The following is a 19829-nucleotide window of genomic DNA, read 5'->3' as shown; positions in this document are numbered from 1 at the left end:
TTCCTGTTCGGACTGAGGACAATTCTATCGATTTGGTGAAGTCTGTGGCCAGGCTGGGTCAGGGCCAGCAACGAGTGTGATGACCAGAGGGGGGTGGTGCCTGGTTTGGGAAAGAGCAGGCCCAAGTCCGGGGTGCATAGGAAAATGTGGGGTCTTCCAGGGCGGTCTCTGCCCTAGGAGGTTGGCCAGAGGCTGTGGGCTGTCCGTGTGGCACCTCCTGAGGCCGGGCCTGGCTGCCAAGGTAAGCTGCATCCCCAGAAGGTCCTTGAGCACTGACAGGGGAGAGCAAGGTGGCTGGGTAGAAGACCCGTTGCCTCGGCAGGCAGAGGTCGACAGGCCTTGGCCTGGAGAGTCCTCGCTACGTGCCACGGTCGGTGTGGAGCTGTCTCCACAGCAGCCCGTTCTCTAGGGGCAGCACCTTGCCCTGGGCTTCTACAGCTTCTAAGTGCAGAGCTGGGATTTGGACCCCAGCTGGGTCTTCTGGGCCATAGGGGAGGCTTCCTGGAGGAGGTGTGCCTCTTGGGAGTGCATGGTAACAGGTTTTGTGGGGCTACCAGGCACCGGGCTGGCAGGAGGCATAGAGGGCTCCCCTGGGGTCTTCAGATCCAGCTGGAGTGTGGAGCAGGCCCACTGCCCAGCTTTCCAGGCTGTTCTTGGCTCCTCTGTCAGCTGCTCAGGCTCCTTTCCGGAGACAAAACAGGAATAATAGACATCATTAAATATACATGGGGCCCCAGGCGGTCGGCGTGGTGGGCTGGGCCTCCCTTCCCCGCAACACTGAGCTGCTCTGCTAGGCTGGCCATGCTCCTGGGGCCAGCCACAGGACCCCCGTTAGGCGGCATGCAGGCAGGGAGCAGCCCACAGGACTCAGGTAAGAAGACCCCAGCCCGGGGCCCTTGGGGTCTGCCCCAAGTACCTCCCCACAGGTTGCAGCGAGGGGAAGAAGGGAGGGGGCAGTGGAATTGCTGGGCCTTGCCCCTGACTCACTGTGAGGTGCTTCCCTGGGCCTCAGTTTCTTCATCCATAAAGCGGGCATCATGCCCATACAGCTCCCCTCTTAGTGATGGTGGTATGCCAAGACAGGTGAGTACTCAGTGGCTGACTTCAGCCCTTCTCCCGACTGCCACAAGGCCTGGCCATGAGGTCCCAAGTAAGCATTTCTGCCTGGGTGATGGCCACTGCCACTTCTTGCCTTACAGTTAGGGAAGGGGCCTGTGTTCGCAGAGCATCAGATCCAGGCCCATTCTGTCTGCCAAGCTGGCTGCGAAAGGGTGGGAGATGAGGCCAGAGGTCTGGGCGTCCCCAGGCTACGGGCTCAGGGCAGGCATTGTCAGAGTCTCCAGCCACTGGGCCACCGTGTTCCTCACCGTGGACGGACTATTTCCTGGGCCAGGTCTGTGTGTTCCTAGATCAGGGCAACCGGTATCTCTGTGTTGAATTGTTGGCTTTCCGGGGTCGGTGGCTGGCATGGGCCTGCGTGAGAGCCAAAGGAACCGCATGCTGTGCACCCCCAGGTCGGTGTGAACTGGCAGCTTGCAGTGCCCGATGCTAGAGGAGGTACCCCTAGGGCTGGAGGAGGTCCCCACCCCACCAGGGTGAGCTCCAAGGTTTGGGCCCCCCTGTTGCCACCTCTCACCCTCCCTGGGCCTTCTGTGCTAGGGAGGCTCTGGCCGGGCTGATAGAAGTCCCTTCCTGCTCAGACAACCTGATTGTCTTTGTGAAGGTCAACGATACCCAAGCCCTCTCTCAGGCCCGTCCGCAGACTACAGGGCTGCTTTCCCAGAGGGCCCAGCCTGCAGCTTTACAAGACTCAGGTGCAAAGGAGCCCAGGGCGAGAATGTTCACCCCTGTCTGTGTGTCTGCCTCCCTGTCCCTCAGCTTCGCTGAGATTCCACGCTGCCTCTGTCCCCAACCCCCTTTGGCAAGAATCTTTCTCAGCCGCCCTCCAGATGCCCTCTGGCTTGGCCCCGGAAACAGTGCTGGGAAGCTCGAACCACCTGTGGGGGAGGGTCTCCGACTGCTTCGGGCACCCCCTCAGCAGCTCTTCTAACCGCCCCCTGCTCCCCTCGGATCCCAGCTAGGAAACTCCTCACCCCCAAACGCTTGTGTTCATCTGCACCCACTTCTCCATGATGGAGAGGCCAAGTCCGGGCCACCTTCTCAGGGCTTTCACACTGCGTGGATAATTCAACCTCCCTCTGTTCTCTCAATCTCTCTCTCCCTCTGTCTTCCTGAATCTGTCCCATTGACCTGCCAACGAGTCTATTCGTTTGCTCCTGCGGCCGTAACCAAAGTGTCACAGACCGGAGGTCCTAAGCAACAGAAATTTATTTTCTCACAATTTCTGGAGGCAGGAAGCTTGAGATCAAAATGTCAGCGGGGATGGTTTCTCCTGAGGCCTCTCTCCCCGGCTCACAGGCCCACAGCTCCTCCACGGAAACAATTACGAGCCCCTGGACGTGTCATTCCCCGTGGCCACCTCTTTTTCCTGGCATAGCTGCTCCGAGCACCTCTCCCCCGCGTCAGTCTCCTCACCCACCAGCCCTCCCCAACATGCTGCCCGAGCAGCCCTGCCCCGGCCCGATGCCGCACATTGCTGAGCAGTGACCGTCCTTTTTTTTTTTTTTTTTTTTTTTTTAAGTCTATTTATTTATTTTGAGAGAGAGAGAGAGAGAGAACCAGTGGGGAAGGGGGGCAGAGATGATGGACAGAGGATCCGAAGCAGGCTCCTCACTGACAGCAAAGAGCCAGATGTGGGGCTCAAACTCACGAACCATGAGATCATGACCCGAGTCAAGGTCGGACACTTAATCGACTGAGCCACCCAGGCGCCCAACGGCGACCATTCTAACCACGTTTACCAGGCCCAGAAAGGTTGGCACAGTCAGTGCCTCACCTCTACCCCACACAGTCGTTAAGGGCTGGCGTGGGAAGCCCCCGACTTCTTGCTCTGTCCTCCTTCACAGGCTCATCCCACCCCCTGCCTCTGTTTCATCTGCCTTGCGGGTCTAAATTTCCCCGACTTCCCTCTGTCTCCCCAACCCTCCATGTCCTAGACCAACCCCGGCATATTCCTGCCTCTCTCCGCTCATCTTAGCGAATGATTCCCCCGTTCACGCAGCTGCATCAAGCCAACCCAAGGGTCCCCCAGGCTCCACCTTCACCCCAGCGCCCGCGCAGCCCCTCACTGGCTGTGTTGAGTGCGCTCCATCACAGCTGTCCCAGATGGAGCCGCTGTCCTCTCTCTCCCGGCCTCCACTGTGCGTCCCCTCCTCATCCTTCGCCACACGGTGGCCCAAGAGCTTTTCCCACACCACTTTCCAAGAAGCAGTGAGAGGCAGTGGTTGAGGGCATGGACACTCTGGAGCCGGACTCCCCGAGCTCGAATCTGGTTTCAAGCTGTGTGGCCTCGGGCAACTTACTAGACCTCTCTGGGCCTGTTTCCCCACCTGTAACGTGGAAAGAATAACAGTACCTACTTCCCGAGGTTGTAGTGAGGGTTGAATGAACGCTGTGTGGCCCAGTAGTTCTCACTTCCTCGCTGGGGATTCTCTGCTGAGTGATGTAACCTAATAGAGCACCCTTCATCTATAAGACGGGAATAGCAGTTCCTACCTTACACATCGTGTGCATTCAGTGATAATAGCAAGCATTCAGGACCAAGCCTGGCACAGAGTAAAACTTGTCAGTGTTGGTTATTTTTACTCTCAAAATGCGTATCTGGTCATAGCATCCTGGCAGCCTGAAATCGTGCCAAGGCTCCCCACTACCTTAGGGATGGAGACCAAGGTCCCACTCCAGCCTCCATGTCTCAAGGGGCAGGTCCCTCCTGCCATCCTGGCTGCTTCTCGCTTTACATGCTCTGCATCACTTTGCCCCTCTCACCACTTGGCCTTTGCACATGCTGTTCCATCTGCCTGGAACACTGCTCCCTCTTTCATTTGATTAGCTCTTTCTCATCCTTCAGATCTTGGCTCAGGGTCACCTACTCAGGGGCACCTTCCTGGTCTTCCAATGCACTGGGCTGTGGCCTGGCCTTCAGAGCTCTTCTCATGGCTGCAGTTTCCCCTCGGTATGGCTTTTTGCTTCAAGTCTGTGTCCCCGTGACACTGGGAGCTCCACCAGCACAGAGACCATGCCTGGTGCCACTCAACCCTGTGACCCCCCCCCTCCCCCCCCCCCCCCCCGCCCCGGCACCCAACACAGTGGCTGGCACACAGTAGACACACAATCAATGTCAAGGAATGAATGGACGGATGAGAAACGTGATCCCCGATAGCCCTTCTGTGCCTGCTGCACAGGCTGGGGACACCGAGAAGGAGGTGGGACCCAGGCCCACCAGACAAAGGGTAGCCCTGGTCGACTGGGGACACTATCCCTATAGCCTGGGGCAAGCCTGGGCCCCAGAGACCAGAAAGGGTCATGGGAGCAGGCCCTGCTGCTGGCCCTCACCCAGACCACCTTCCCAGAGCGGACGGGAGCAGCTGGCTGTAATAACGATTCCAGCAATAATAAAATAATAATAATAAAATAATAACGACGATGATAAAATACGAATACTAATAATATTACTACGAATACTAATAGTATTACTAATAATAACGGCAGTTTACTCCAGGCTAGTCACTGTGCCAGGCTCTCGCGCTCATTTAATGCCGCGTCAGCCCTGGGAGTGGGAGGTACTATTAGCACGAGGAGACCCAGGGGCAGAGGCTACATGACTTTGCCGTGGCCTCAGTTTCCTCAAACGGCACATACGGTCAGAGAATGCGGTTGGATTTTGTGGTTCCAGGCCCTGACGTTCTTCCAAGAGCTCCTCGAAAGGGGTGTTTCCACTCACTGTTTCCAATTCCTTTTTTCCACTTCCACGTTTATATTATTATTATTATTATTATTATTATTATTTTTAAAATGTTTATTTTGAGAGAGGGAGAGAGCGTGCAAGCACGAGAGCAGGGGACGGGGAGAGAGAAGGAGAGAGAGAATCCCAAGCCGGCCCCCCACTCTCAGCGCAGAGCCCGACGCCGGACTTGGTCTCACAAACCGCGAGATCATGACCTGAGCCAAAATGAAGAGTTGGACGCTTGATTGACGGAGCCACCCAGGCACCCCTACTTTTTTTCTTTTTAAATGTTCCTTTTTGGTGTGTTCATCTGGATCCGAAATACACTTACATGCTTCAGAAATCCAACCGGTAACGGGAAAGTTGACAGCAAGATAGCCACTTTCATGAACTTCGTGAATATCTTTGCTAGTATCTCTACATGTAAGTCAAAGCAAATTAACGTACATTCTTCCCCTCAACACATGCACCTATGACAGAAAGAAAGGCCTAGGTGTGTATTATCCGCCACGCACTGTTGGACAGTCCATCATGGAATGCGTCTCCGTGCAACGCGTAGCTTGGTGTGCACGCCATTCCCCTGTGCACAACGGGCTCCGCAGGATGGATTCCCTGCAACGGACTCCTTTCCCTCCCTCTTCCTTTTTCAGTAACAGCTTTATTGACGTGTAATTCACACACCTTATGATTTACCAACTAAGTCGTGTGTGGTGCAGTGGCGTCTGACACGTTCACAGGCACGGACACCCCTGTGACCACCACATTCCCTTCTAGCTAGAACCTTCTCCCGTCGGGCTGTAACTACCCTCACCCCCACTGCTCCACTGGGGCCACCCTTATGGTTCCGCGTAGCCACATCCAGCGCGTCCTCAACTTACCTGACCCGTGTGCCCGTTTGCCGCAGCGCCCTGCCCCCCTCCACGGCCACTCATTGCCTCCTTGTCCCCAGACGGTGCAGCCCCCGGGGTTCATCCCTTCTCCTCCATCTGCACTCATTCCCTGGTGCCATCCTCCAGAGCTGTGGCTTCAACACCGGCTGGATACCACTGGCTCCCGAACTGATGTCATCAGCCCTGACCTCTGCAGAGTGCCACCGCCCCCCCAACTCCCTGGCAAGGCCAACATGTGCAACGCTGACATCTGGCCATTTGTCCTCTACCTGCTCCGCCCACGCTCTTCCTCCTCTCAGCCACTGGCCTCTCCATCCTTCCCCTTGTTCAGTAAGGAAACCTCAGAGGTACTCATGACTTCTCTGTAAATCCTGTGGGCTCTACCAGCAAAATACGCCAGCATCCCACCACCGCCCTCCACCTCCGCTGCCTCCAGCCCGGGCCAGGCCCCCGGCGTCGGTCACCCGGACCACCACGCGGCAGCTTCTATGCCAGTCTCCTGCTCTCGCCCTCACCTCCTGCAGCTCTTGGCCCCAGTGTTACTTCCTGGTGTCACCTTCCCCAACCCCTGCTCAACGCTGCACAAACGCCCCTTCCCTGCTTTATTTTAACCCACAGCACTTACCCACCAACTGACCGATTAGATCTCATTTTCCTTGTTTGTTGACAATCCCCCCCAGCCCTGTAATGTCAATGCCACAAGGGCAGGGTTTTCCTCGGTTTCCTTCTCAGCTGTATCCCCTGTGCTCTGACAGTGCCTGGCCCACAGCAGGCTTTCAACAAATACTACTGAATGGATGAATGAATGGACCAGAAAATGTGTGCTGCCTCCAGCACCCCTGGAGGGGCAGGGGCCGGGCTGACAGAGGAATCCAGGCGGGAGCCCTGAACACGGACATGGCCTCCAGTGGTATGTCAGAGATAAGCACCGTGGGGGCCTTGGTGCCTGACGGATGGAGGCCTGGCTGGGTCTCTGGCTTACCCAGTGGTTTAAGCAGGGCCTTCAGCCCCAGAGCTCCAGGAAAGCCCAGGCTCTGGAGTCGGCTCAGTTAAGCCCCTGCCTCCACCTTATGCGAATTGAAGATCTGTTTTCAGTCATTCAGAGCATGTCCTGATCCTTGATCCTTGGGCAGAGGGAGGAGGAAAAGAGGGATAGTGCTGAGGCCTCAGGTTCCAGAGCTGCTGCCCCTGAGGCCCCCCCACTGCCCCCCACCTTCCACACACACCCTTTGTCTAACATGCCACAACCCCTACCACTTAAAGTGCAGACTCTCAAAAGTGGACTGGTCACTGGCCAGAGAGTGGGCGCATGGCCTTGGGTCGGATGTCCACCCTGGAGCAATCAGCTGCACCCACAGAAGGCAGGAGCTACACGATCACTACCTTCTCAGCAAGGGCAGAAACTGGGAGGAGAGGCCAGGGCTGGGTAGGCATCCCAGATGTGAGCCACGCATGTGGCCTCTCCAGCCACTTATGCTACCCAGCAGCTCCATCGAGTCTTGCTTCCTCATAAAGGAGACAGGGCATGGCTTATCACTCCCATCCTACAGATGAAGAAACTGAGGCCCAGAGAGGGTAAAAGGCTTTCTTGAGGGCACACAGCCAGCTGCTGGCAGAGCTGGAAGTCAGAGCCGGGACTGGCCCATCCTCTGTTTTTGCTACCCCAGCCCCCTGGCGTGTGGTTTCACGGGGCCCTGCGGGAGTTCCACCAAGATGCCCCCCACCTTGTCCTGTTTTCTGAGCTGGCAGCCCAGTTGTCCCCAATGCATTATTCATGCTCCTGAGAGCTGGCCAGCTCTGGTTACACTGACCGCAGCGCTGGACATGTGCTCTGCCCACTCCCCTCCTCCCTTGCCCAGGACGTGGTGGGTCCAAGTTTCCCCTCCAAGGTAACTTAGTGGGCTTTGAACATCCCACTGCGGCTCAGGGCATGTGGCTCCACTCTGGCCCAGTACAGATATGCTAGGTGATTTAGGGCAAGTGGCTTCCCTGTTCTGGGACTCAGAGTCTCCCTCTGTGAAGCAGCCGTGACCCCAGCATTTACCTGGGAGCTACCCGAGGCAGCTAAGGCACAGGGAGAGCTTGACTTGTCAAAACAGTCCCCCTCCTGGCGATTTTAACGCCAAGATGGTCGCCCCCAGCACAGGTCTGGGCCAGGCTTCCCCTGCTCCCTGGTAAACAACACCCATGCACTTTCCACCACCACTCGGGTGAAACCCAAGGCGGCTCTGGAGGAGATGAATTATGGATCCGCCCTCCCGTAGTCTGGTCCCAGCCAGAAGAAGCTTGGCGGTCCCTCCCCAGGCCACCCAGACCAGTCTCAGCTGCTCCCAGCCCGAAGAGGCTGAGTGTCCAGCTGCGGGCAGGAAACGCGGTGTGTCCCCTTGTCTCCAAGTCCCAGAGCTGGTGACACGGGCCGCGGCCCGGTGGGGAGCAGGCAGCCACCATGGCGAAGGAGGAAGAGGATGAGAAGAAAGCTAAGAAAGGGAAAAAGGGGAAGAAGGCGCCGGAGCCGGAGAAGCCCAAACGGAGCCTGAAGGGGACATCGCGGCTGTTCATGGGCTTCCGCGATCGCACGCCCAAGATCTCCAAGAAGGGCCAGTTCCGGAGCGCGTCGGCTTTCTTTTGGGGCCTGCACACCGGCCCGCAGAAGACCAAACGCAAGAAGAAGGCACGCACCGTGCTCAAGTCCACGTCGAAGCTCATGACGCAAATGCGCATGGGCAAGAAGAAGCGGGCAATGAAGGGCAAGAAGCCGTCCTTCATGGTCATCCGCTTCCCGGGCCGGCGCGGCTACGGCCGCCTGCGGCCGCGTGCCCGGTCACTCAGCAAGGCATCCACGGCCATCAACTGGCTCACCAAGAAGTTCCTCATCAAGAAGGCCGAGGAGTCCGGCAGCGAGCAGGCCACGCTGGACGCCTGGCTCAACCGCTCGAGCTCCCGCGTCGGTTCCCGCAAGCTGCCCTTCCCGTCGGGCGCCGAGATCCTGCGGCATGGAGGCCGCCTCCGGAGGTTCCCCCGCAGCCGCAGCATCTACGAGTCGGGCGAGCCCGTGGGCTTCCTGCCCTTCGAGGACGAGGTCCCCTTCCGGCCCTCGGGCTCCCGCAAGTCGCTGTACGGGCTCGAGGGCTTCCAGGACCTGGGCGAGTATTATGACTACCACCGCGAGGGCGATGACTACTACGACCGGCAGTCGCTCTACCAGTACGAGGAGGAGCAGGAGCCCTACATGGGCTACGGCCCCTACGGCCCCTACGGCCCGGCCTGGCCACCCTACGGAGACCACGCCCACGGGTCCCCGCCCGAGGACCCCTACGACTACTACCACCCGGATTATTATGGCGGTCCCTACTATCCCACGTACCCCTACGGCTACGGCTACGACGATTACGAGCCCCCATACGCGCCCCCATCGGGATACGCGTCTCCTTACAGTTACTACGATGCGTACCAGGGCGAGGCGTACCCGCACGGCTACTACCTGGATCCCTACGCACCTTACGAGGCGCCATACCCGCCCTACGACCGCCCGTACGACCTCCCGTACGACGTGCCCTATTTTGATCCATACGGGGGGCCCTATGGCGCCCCCTATGGCATCCCGTACGGCGAAGGCATCTATGGCGGCGGAGACCAGGCCATCTATCCGCCCGAAGTGCCCTATCTTTACCCAGAGGAGCCGGCCTTCGCGTACCCGTGGGTGCCGCCGCCCATCCTGTCGCCCCACAACCCGTACGCCCACCCCATGGATGACATCGCGGAGCTGGAGGAGCCGGAGGAGGCGGGCGCCGAACGGCAGACCACCTCCTTCCGCCTGCCCAGCGCCGCCTTCTTCGAGCAGCAAGGCATGGACAAGCCCGCCAGGTCCAAGCTATCCCTCATCCGCAGGTTCCGCCTCTTCCCGCGGCCCCAGGTGAAGCTGTTCGGGAAGGAGAAGCTGGACGTGTCCTTGCCCCCCTCCCTGGACATCCCTCTGCCCTTGGGGGATGCGGACGAAGACGAGGAGGAGGAGGAGATGCCCCCTGTGCCTCCGGTGCCCTACGCCCACCCCTTTTGGGGCTTCCTCACGCCGCGCCAGCGCAACCTCCAGCGCGCCCTGTCCGCCTTCGGCGCCCACCGGGGCCTGGGCTTCGGCACCGACTTTGGCCGCCCCCCACCTCGCCCGGCCACCTCGCTGGCGCGGTTCCTCAAAAAGACGCTGTCCGAAAAGAAGCCCATCCCGAGGCTCAGGAGTAGCCAGAAGGCGCGGCTGGGAGGCCCGGCAGTCCGGGAGGCGGCCTACAAGCGCTTCGGCTACAAGCTGGCCGGCATGGACTCCGAGCGCCCCGGCACGCCCATCGTGCTGAGGAGGGCCGAGGCGCGGACGCGCAACAACAACAACTCCCACCGACCGCCCTCGCCCTCGCCCGCGCCCGCGCCTCGGCCGCCCTCCCACTGGAGCGCGCTCCTCTCCCCGCCCGCGGCCCGACGGCCCCCCAGCCCGGGCCCAGGGCCCCTGCCCGCCGCGCCCTTCTCCCCCGCCCTCTCGGGCCTGCCCCGGCCCGCGTCGCCCTACGGCTCCCTCCGCCGGCACCCGCCGCCCTGGGCTGCCCCGGCCCACGTGCCCCTCACGCCCCCCGCCAGCTGGTGGGCCTTCGTGGAGCCACCTCCCGTGAGCCCGGAGGTGCCCCCGGACCTGCTGGCCTTCCCCGGCCCCCGGCCCTCCTTCAGAGGCTCCCGCCGGCGAAGGGCGGCCTTCGGCCTCCCCTGGCCCCCGCTGCCCTCGCCCCAGCCCTCGCTGAGGAGCCTGCCCGGCTTAGGCTACCGCTCGCCCGTGGGGCCCCCGTCCCCTCAGCCATCGCTCTGCGCTCGGCCCTTTCAGCCTCCCTTCTCGCCCCCGCCGCGCCGGCCCCGCTCGCTGCGGGAGCCCCCGTCCCCGCACCGCCGCTCTGGGCGCCTGGGCCCACCCCGCTCGCCCGTGCTGGGCTCCGGGCGGCCGCCCTCCCCGCCCCCTCTGTTGGGCCACAGCTCCCGGTGTCGCTCCCTCAACCTGCCTTCTCACCTCCCGAACACATGGCGGCGACTCAGCGAGCCGCCCACCAGGGCCGTGAAGCCCCGGGTGCGCCAACCCTTTCAGCGGCCTCCCAACGCAGGGTCCTGGCCGGTGGCTGCAGCTGCCCCTGAGCGCCGGGAGAGCCAGCGTGAGCCTGAGGACTCAGAGACACCCTGGACGGTGCCCCCATTGGCCCCCACCTGGGACGTGGACCTGCCTCCCGCCCAGCGCCCACCGTCGCCCTGGCCGGGAGGTGCAGGCAGCCGCCGGGGCTTTTCCAGGCCACCCCCTGTGCCCGAAAACCCCTTCCTCCAGCACGTGGGCCCTGTGCCACCTCCTGCTTCCCAGTCTGAGGACCCAGCCTCCGCCGACCTGACCAGTGTCTTCCTGGGTAGGCACCACGACCCAGGGCCTGGACAATTGGTAAAATCAGCCAGCCCGATTCCTGAGAAGACAGAAGAAGAGACCACTCTGGAGGGCCCTCATTCACCAGCAGAGCCTGAGCCCTCCACCCCCACCCCTCCCAAGGATTCCGCGCCAGAGCGGAAGACGCTAAGGCTCAGCCTCTCCTACCCGCTGGCCACATGTGATAAGATGAGAGCCACGTGGCCGCCGTGGCGCCGCTGGGGGACAGTGCCCAGCGCCCCAGCCCCCTTGGCACCCACTGGGGCCCCAGGGCCCCTGCCCAGGGTGGGCGAGCGGCGCCAGGCAGGCCCTGGGCGTTTTGCAGTGGTCATGCCACAGGTGCAAAAACTCAGCGCTTTCCAGCGAGTTGGTCCTGCCCCTCTGCAGCCCCCTGTCCAGATAAGCCAGGACCCGGAGCCCGGCCCCAAGCCAAGAGCCTGGAATTTGCTCTGGTCCTGTTTCTGGCTGCCGGCAGAAGCCCCTCGACCCTGGCCACGAGTGCTCGCCCGCCCCCAGTCCTGCCGCCTGGGCCCTGGAGCCAATTGCCTGCACCATGGGGGCCCCTGGGAAGAAGTTGGTCCCAAAAGCTGGTGGAACAAGGTACGAGGGCAGAGGGCAGAGGGAGGGTTTGGGGCTTCTGTGCTGGGAAACAGGAACAGCCTAGGGATCTTGGTCAGCTGCCGCCTGCTTGGGCCTCAGTCTTCCCATCTGTAACCTGAGGAGAACAGCCTTGGGCTCCCAGAGCCTCTGGAAGATTGAACAAGAGGATGCCCAGCACAGGCAGGCACAGTACAGAGACTCCCGAAATTCTTCCCAGTCACTTCAGAGAAGGGATCTTGTCCCAGCCTGTGCTCTGGGCAGCCCTGTCCTGGGCCAGGCTGAATGGCACGTCTGTCCCCAGCAGCCCCCCAGAGATGTTGGCTGAGTACACAACTTTAGGACTTGCCTGTCCACCCTGTCCCATCCCCACATCCACGTTCATGCCGTTCCTCCTGTCTCCTGCCGACCCTCCCCCAGACTGGAGTCTTTTTTCTCTTCTGCATTCCTGCTTAAGGGCAGTCCCCTGGGCTGCAGGACTCTGCACTGCCCAAGGGTGAGGGGCTTAGGACCCAAACTTCTGGGTCCTCAGTGCATGATGAGGAAAATGAGGACCAGAAGATCACACGGGGGACCAGGGGCTGAGCCAGGAGTCTGTCTGGGCCCTCTGTAGGGTGCAGGGCAGGTGGCTTAACTGAAGGGTGCCGAGCTCGTGCGTGGCTACCCTGCTCAGGGAGGAACGCGAGCCTGATGCTGGGTGGCCCTCTGAGGAGGGGGGTGGTCACCGGAGACTCCCCCGGGACGCCTGGGGTGGGCGGGGCACGCAGGGGGTGGCGGGCGTTTCTCAGCCTCTGCAGACGGTGCCCCGTGGAGCGGGCAGCTAGCCGGCCCGGCGATGGCGACCGGGGCGGCCTGGCTGCTAGGGGGGCCCTGGCCCCGGCGGCGGGTGCCCCGTGCTGTGTGGGCGGCAGCATTGTGGGAGCGGGGCGCGGGGCGCCCGGGGGTGAGGGGCAAGGATGCCTGGGCCCTCCTCACCCTGGAATACGTGAGTGGCTGAATTATTCAGGGTTTGTGGCCACTGGCGCACATGGCCAGACGGGTGGGCGGGAGGCCAGGGCCTAAGGGTGATACTTGCCGTGCCCTACTTAGCAGCCTGCTGACAGGCAGGCGGCATGCAGGGCTCTGTCCTGGTGTCCCCTTTCCTTGCCTGCTCAGAGAAGGGTGCGGGCTGGAGCTGAGAGGCTGGAGAGGCAGGAAGCACACGTGTGCTTGCAGACATGCAGGTCACATGCAGGCCTTTGTGCCCGGGACACGTTCTGAGGCGTACCGTGGCCCGACAAGGAAAGCGTGTGTGTGTAATGTGTGTGTGCCAGGGCCCGCGCGTATGTGGCATCCTGGGTGTCATGAATGTGCACATCAGTGGGCAGGATGGAGATCCCGCAGGCCACGGGTGGCATCGGGACTTTTGTCTTGAGACCCCCAGGTGTGGTTGAGACAGCCCTGGCTCTCTGTGCACACGAGAGTGTGTCAAATGGGCGTTGAGAGTGTGTATTACAAGCGTGTGTGCCTCCGGCCAGGCCTCCCAGGCCTGCGTGTATGCCCTCAGGCATTCTGCAAGACCATGGGTGTGCGTGGGAGTTGCATGAGCTGTTGCATACGGGGCTGCGTGTAGGGGTCTCTGTGCTCGCCCCGGGCTGGATGCAGGGGTACGGTACTGAGCGGGGCGGTTCAGTGTCAGCCCTCCCAGAGGCCCCACGCACCAGGACCCGGACGTGCATCAGGTCGTTGCAGAAGCAAGGATTTGGGGTCCACCCAGGGAAAGAGTGGCTGGGAGAACCTGAGGTTGGGAGGCCTTCTAGGCAGTCAGAGAGAACACTGTGTGTGTGCATGTGCTTCCCCCCCAGGGTCAGGATACTCGGGAGCCCCTGGGAGCACCTGCCACAGGGAACGCACGGGCAGGAGGCCGGCATGTGTCCCCCGAGTAAGGGCTGCACGCAGGCTCCGTGGGCCACAGTATTCCACGGCAGGGAGGCCTCAGGACCTGGCCGGGCCCTGGCCTCGGGGTTCTCTTCTCCAGAACAAGAGCAGGTCCCAGGCGTGTCCAAGATAGGGGGCCACCCACAGGCGCTCTCCAGCCAGGCCGACCACAGACTCTCTCTCCCAGATGCACTCCATTCGCAACCTGCCTACCACACGGTTCCGTGACCAGTGCCGGGAGGATGGTGTGGAGGACATGACGCAGCTGGAGTGAGTGGGGTGGGGCCGGCAAGGGGTCACCTCGGGGCTGCACGCTCCTGGCCTGAGCACTTCCTCCTACGAGGGGTGCCCGTTACCTCCTAGAACATCTCCAGAGCCTCTGTTTCCTCATCTGCAAAGTGGGAGTTGTGAAGTGTCCCGGAGCCGGTGTGTGCGTGTCTAAGCTCTGAGTTGGACGGGCCTGAGTTCAAACCCCAGCCTCACCACCTACTGGCTGGGAGACCTTGGACGCATTACTTTGCCTCTCTGTGCCTCAGTTTCTCATCTGCAAGATGGGAGTGGGTGGCTGTTATTGTGAGGGTGCTGGCACGTTGGAGGTGCCCAAAACGTGAGGGCTATGCTGGTCAAGATCATTATCCAGTCACGGTGACTCAGCTCTCACGTTTGCTCCCCCAGAGAATCCCCCAACCCCACGAGGTAGTATATATCCATTGGACGGATGAAGAAATGGAGGCACAGAGAAGTTAAGGAACTTGCTCAAGGCCTCACGATTGGTTGGTGACTTGAACTCAGGGCTTTCTGACCAAGGCCCTGCACTGAGGGGGAAGGTGGGCCCTGATGTCCCCTCTTCGTGCCCTTTCAGAGACCTCCAGGAGACCACCGTGCTGTCCAACCTCAAGACCAGATTTGAACGGAACCTCATCTATGTAAGTCCTGGGACTGGGTCTGCCCTGGGCTCAGATTAAGAGGTAGCTGTCTCTCAGGGCCACAGTGGGAAGCACAGATTTCTTCTGCTGAGCCACAGAAGCCAAATTTGTGGCTTCTGGTTTGAACTCTGGGGTTTCTACCGTTTGAGTATGACATGCTAGAGCCTGGGGTTCTCAAATCCAAAACGCTAAAATACAGAGTCTTAGACTGGTGGATGCCAGGGAGAGAGACCTGGAGACAGGAAACCCAGAAATGAGTGGCTGTTCACTGGGGACCTGATAGATAAAGCTTCCAGAGTCCTAGAATCTGTAGACCTGGATCCCAGGAAGGGGTTGGCCAGAGAGGTGGAAGGAAATCTCTGGCCCCAGAAAGTGGAACGGAGGGCCAGAGGCCCAGAACCACAGTGAAGGAGGGAAGGCCACCCACAAGGGCTCTGGCCACCTCAGAATGCCCTGGACTTCTGACTCCCTCCCAACTCCAGGCAGTGGAGGTTTGACCTCACTGCGAGGCAGAAGCTTCTGGGGCCTGGTGCTGACTATGAATAAGTGAAGGATGCAGCAGCTGACACAGCCACCTTTGCACAGTTGTGGCAGGGCGGTTTTGCTCACTTAGCCTTCTCCCAGCCTCAGCCTGGTACGGTGCCTGAAATTCCACTACCAGAGTACGTGACCCATCAAACTATGAGAGGGCCCGAGGTGCGAACACGGAGGCCAGGCAGCCACACATCTGGCCCCGTGAGAACGGGGCTCCGGGCTCCTGGGAGCAGGGAGAAGGGCCATGAGGAGGCAGAGAAACTGAGACCACCGTGTGCCCAGCAGACCTACATCGGCAGCATCCTGGTGTCGGTGAACCCGTACCGAATGTTTGGAATCTATGGGCAGGAGCAGGTGCAGCAGTACAGCGGGCGGGCCCTAGGAGAAAACCCCCCGTGAGTATCTCTGGGGATGGGGAGGGGGCTGTCCCGGGGTCCCCTGGGTCCCTGCCTGCCCCTGAGCCAAGGGTGGGGCCAGCTGGTGGCGGGTCGTCCACCTGCTCGGCCGAGTGGTCTCTCCCCAAATTTCTGTGGCTCTGACCAGAATGGGGGCAGGGAGCATTTCCCCAGGGTGAAGGGTGGAGCAGAACTGGCTGCCGAGGTGGACAGAGATGTTCTCCTACCCGAGGGTGTTGGGAGGCAGGGTCCTGTCCCAGTGATACCTGTGGCCTGTCTCTCTAGGCACCTCTTTGCAATCGCAAATCTTGCTTTTGCCAAAATGCTTGATGCCAAACAGAACCAGTGCATAATTATCAGGTGAGCAGCGGGTCAGGCCGGGGACCTCTGTGTACAGGGTGGGCGGGGGGTATGTATGGGAGGAGTCTCAGATGATGGGTCTGTATCAGGCCAGACCTGCTATGGGACCTGGGAAGGATCACGTGACATCTCTGGGCCAGCCAGCCCACGTCCTCTGGTGTCATAGGAGGTCGAAGAAGGGTAGGGGTAGGGGGAGCCCAGAACAGGCAGTGAGCTGGTTGAGTCTCCTTCTGGTCCTTTTCCCGGTCAGTGGAGAGAGTGGTTCTGGAAAAACCGAGGCCACAAAGTTGGTTCTACGCTACCTGGCCGCCATGAACCAGAAACGAGGCATCATGCAGCAGGTGAGTTGCATGGTCTGTCTGACTCCCCAGGACTCCCAAGCTCAGTGCTCCCCGAGAGACAAGGCTCCTTGGCCCCATTTGGAGGATGGCGAGGCTGAGGCCAGGGTTGCCCTGGGGGCGCTCCTAGGACTCTGGCTCCTTCAGCCAAACCCCTGCCCGCCCTGGCCATGCCTGCAGGGAGCTCCCTCCTGCCTGTGCTCCAGGGCAGCTCTGGTTCCAGCCGTGCTGGGCCTGGCCAGAGAGGAAGCCCCATGGGCAAGGGGAGTCACTCCATTTCTGCTGCCTGGCCTCATCTTCTTGGTGGTGAAAGAGAAAGGACAGGCCTAGTCAAGGGGGTGGGGTGCAGTAGATGCTGGGGTGCTGAGGACACGGGACCGGGGTAAGCACAGGATTGGAACATTGTGGAGAGTGCTAGGTCCTCCAAACCTGAGAGTGTTAGACCCTCATAAAGCTTTCCCGAGGGCATACTGTGTGTCCCTCACAGTCCGGGCTAGGTGATGGCAGCAGCAATGCGGACAAGTGTTCCCGCCCTCATGGGACTTTCGTTATAGTAGAAATGGAAGAAAAAAAATACACAAGTAAATCGTGTTTCTGTGAAAGGGTGGGAATTTGTGGAGGGAAAAAAAAGCAGGGAGGGAGATGGGGAGTTTGGGGGGGTTGTAATTTGAAGCATGGTGGTCAGGGTAGGCTCCACTGAGAAGGGGTGAGAGTGGGCCCTAAAGACATCTGGGGGAAGAGCAGACAGGGAGCGGGAAGAGCAAGTGCAAAGGCCCTGGGGTGCGAGGAGGTCTGGTGTGCTCAGGGGATGGCAGCATGGCATCATGGAGTCCAGGCAAGGGAGGACAGTGGCTTGGGCCAGGGAAGTGGTGACGGAGATGGTGAGCACAGCTAGACCCGGGTGCAGTTTAAAGGTCAGCCAGAGACTTGCTGAAGGCCAGATTGGCGTGTGACAGAGTGGGTCGGTCCGGGGGCAACCCCAGGCATTTGGACTGAGCCATAGGCAATGTGGAGGTGCCATCAGCTACATGGGTAGGGCTGTGGAGAGAAGACACAGGTACTCTGAGGTGTCTGCTGGGCATCCAGAGATGTTGGGAAGGTGGCAGATGTACCGTGAGCCTAGAGCTCAGGGACGGTGAGGCTGGAGGCGAAGCCCCACCAACTGAGACTCCAGAACCTGACTCTCAGACTCCCTGCCCCAGACTATGAAGATTTGCAGGTGGCCGCAGCATCCCAGCCAATGGCAATCTTGGCAGGGGATCCAGGGGCATCAGGTGGGGGCCACGTGGCCCTCAGTGGGAATTGGGTCAGCCCAGGCTTAGGAGTCAAGAGGGGTTACTTCCCCCGGTCCCCTCTGACGCGTGCCTTGGCCTACCAGCCCCTCCTATCCCAGCCTGGGCCTCCGGGGCCCTCCCTTTGCTTTAGCCAGAGTTTTCAAAATCTCTTAAGTTCAGACTTCTGGAAGGACTGGCCGGGTAGCAGGGAAATGTGTGCGTTGAGCCCCTCCTATTTGCTCGGGGCTTTCATTATGTTGTCGCGCGAGAGCCTCACGGCAGCCCTGGGAGGCAGGTATGTTTGTGTCCATTTATGGATGCGGAGACTGGGGCCTGGCAAGGGAGATGACTTACCCAGTGTCCCCAGGTGAGAGGGTGGAGGAGCTGGGATTTGAAGCCCAAGGCAGAGAGCTGTCTTAGCAGGGGTCAGGGAGGACAGTCGTGGTCATGGGACGTGCCAGGCATTCTGTAGAGGTAAGGATGGGCCCGCCAGCTGGGATGGTCACCGCCTCATTTCCCAGCCGCCACTCTGCCCTGCTCGTGTAATCCGACAGTCCTTACCCAGGGTCAGTTTCAGGCACACTCTTAAACAATCCAAGGTTTTATTTATTTATTTTTAAATTTTTTTTTAATGTTTTATTTATTTTTGAGACAGAGACAGAGCATGAACGGGGGAGGGTCAGAGAGCGAGGGAGACACAGAATCGGAAACAGGCTCCAGGCTCTGAGCCGTCAGCCCAGAGCCCGACGCGGGGCTCGAACTCACGGACCGCGAGATCATGACCTGAGCCGAAGTCGGCCGCTTAACCGACTGAGCCACCCAGGCGCCCCGACAATCCAGGGTTTTAAACAACGTCTTTTGCTTTGGCTCCACCTTACCCATCTATGGGCGTCATCGTCAACCTCTCTGTCATCAGTCAGCAGGGTAGTGCCACGGGGTACCACCCGAACCTTCCAACGTTCTGGGGAAAGTCTTAGGGTTCCCTTTTGTTGGACTAGTTCTGGCCATGTGTCCTCATTGGACCCGGTTGTGTCTTGATTGGCCGAGGCCCCGGCCACGGGCTCTGCGTCTGGGCCGGGAACGTGAGCAGCATTCCGCGGGGTGGAGGGTTGCTGGATGCCGCCCAGCCCAAACCGCAGGCTGTCACCCCACCTGCGGGTTGAGCTAGGGGCCCCCACAGGGCCAGATGTTCACCCGTCCAGAACACCAGTCCTCTCCCCAGCCCCAGGCTGGGCGCTAGGAGCAGAGAAACAGCTGACCCACGCTCAGGCCCAGGCGGATCTCAACTTACTGAACCACCCTAGGCCAGTTCCCCCTCTCGTCTGGGCCTCATTCTGCTCCTTCACATGGTAGACGTGGTATTTCCTGGACTGAACGGGACCAGGAGAGTGAACAGATGGAGGGGGCTGGCACCTTCCCCAAAGTAACATTTCTGCAGACGCTGGGCCTTCCCTGCCTCTTCCCTGAGAATTTATCGGGAGGAAATGACTCAGCCAGAAAATGCTGTACACCCGACACACACATGCTTGTCACGGTGTTGTGATCTCACTCGTACAGACTCTGGAGTCCCCAGGAACGTTACCTCGCCTTTCCAAGTCTGTTTCCTGATCCGTAAAACGGGTGACATCAGCACCTACCTCCTGAGATCGTTGACACCCGTGTAATTAGGGCAAAGAGTCTGGCACATGGTAGGTGCTTAATAAATGGCAACGGTGATTGGCTACGCCTTGGGCAGTTCTGCTGTCGTGAAATGCTAGTCCTCTTGAGATCTGTGGAGCAGGTATCTTATGAGGGCCTCCCACGCCCCTGCTCCCGTGTAGACGCTGGGGTCCCAGAGGTTGCAAACAGACAAACATTCCTGCTGTGGGGGCTGACATTCTAGTGAGGGAGACGTGATACAAAGAAGTGAGGGGAGGGGCGCCTGGGTGGCTCAGTCGGTTGAGCCTCTGACTTCGGCTCAGGTCACGATCTCACGGTTCGTGGGTTCAAGCCCCGCGTCGGGCTCTGTGCTGACAGCTCGGAGCCTGGAGCCTGCTCCGGATTCTGTGTCCCCCTCTCTCTCTGCCCCTCCGCTGCTCCCACCCTATCTCTTTCTGTTTCGCAAAAATAAATAAGCATTAAAAAACATTAAAAAGAAAAAAAAGAAGTGAGGGATTTGCCAGTGGTGCAGAGGGAGCGGACTCTGGTCCACAGGCCGGCTGGGGCCTGGGTATCGAGGGGCCAGTCAGAAGGGCTGAGGTGCCCTGCAGAGAGGGGGAGGGAAGAAGAGAGGCCAGCCGGGGGCCGGACTGTGCAGGGCGTGCGGTCAAGGCAAAGGC

The 19829-nt window shown here is 60.2% G+C and overlaps 1 protein-coding gene across 1 annotated transcript in view; it reads left to right on the top strand.

Annotated features, from left to right (window-relative positions):
- The first annotated feature begins 8179 nt into the window (after window positions 1-8179).
- The window catches only part of MYO15A (myosin XVA), a 51118-nt gene continuing 39468 nt past the window's right edge, over window positions 8180-19829 (top strand). Inside the window, exons 1-6 of the mRNA XM_030295226.1 lie at window positions 8180-11770; window positions 13872-13954; window positions 14547-14610; window positions 15430-15539; window positions 15825-15899; window positions 16150-16240. Of these exons, the coding sequence (XP_030151086.1) occupies window positions 8180-11770; window positions 13872-13954; window positions 14547-14610; window positions 15430-15539; window positions 15825-15899; window positions 16150-16240 (4014 nt within the window). The remainder of the gene's footprint in view (window positions 11771-13871; window positions 13955-14546; window positions 14611-15429; window positions 15540-15824; window positions 15900-16149; window positions 16241-19829) is intronic.

The sequence above is a fragment of the Lynx canadensis genome, chromosome E1 (assembly GCF_007474595.2).
Source record: "Lynx canadensis isolate LIC74 chromosome E1, mLynCan4.pri.v2, whole genome shotgun sequence".
Taxonomy (NCBI): domain Eukaryota; kingdom Metazoa; phylum Chordata; class Mammalia; order Carnivora; family Felidae; genus Lynx; species Lynx canadensis.
Note: the sequence above shows the minus strand (reverse complement) of the source record. Positions and strands in the feature narration are given on the sequence as shown.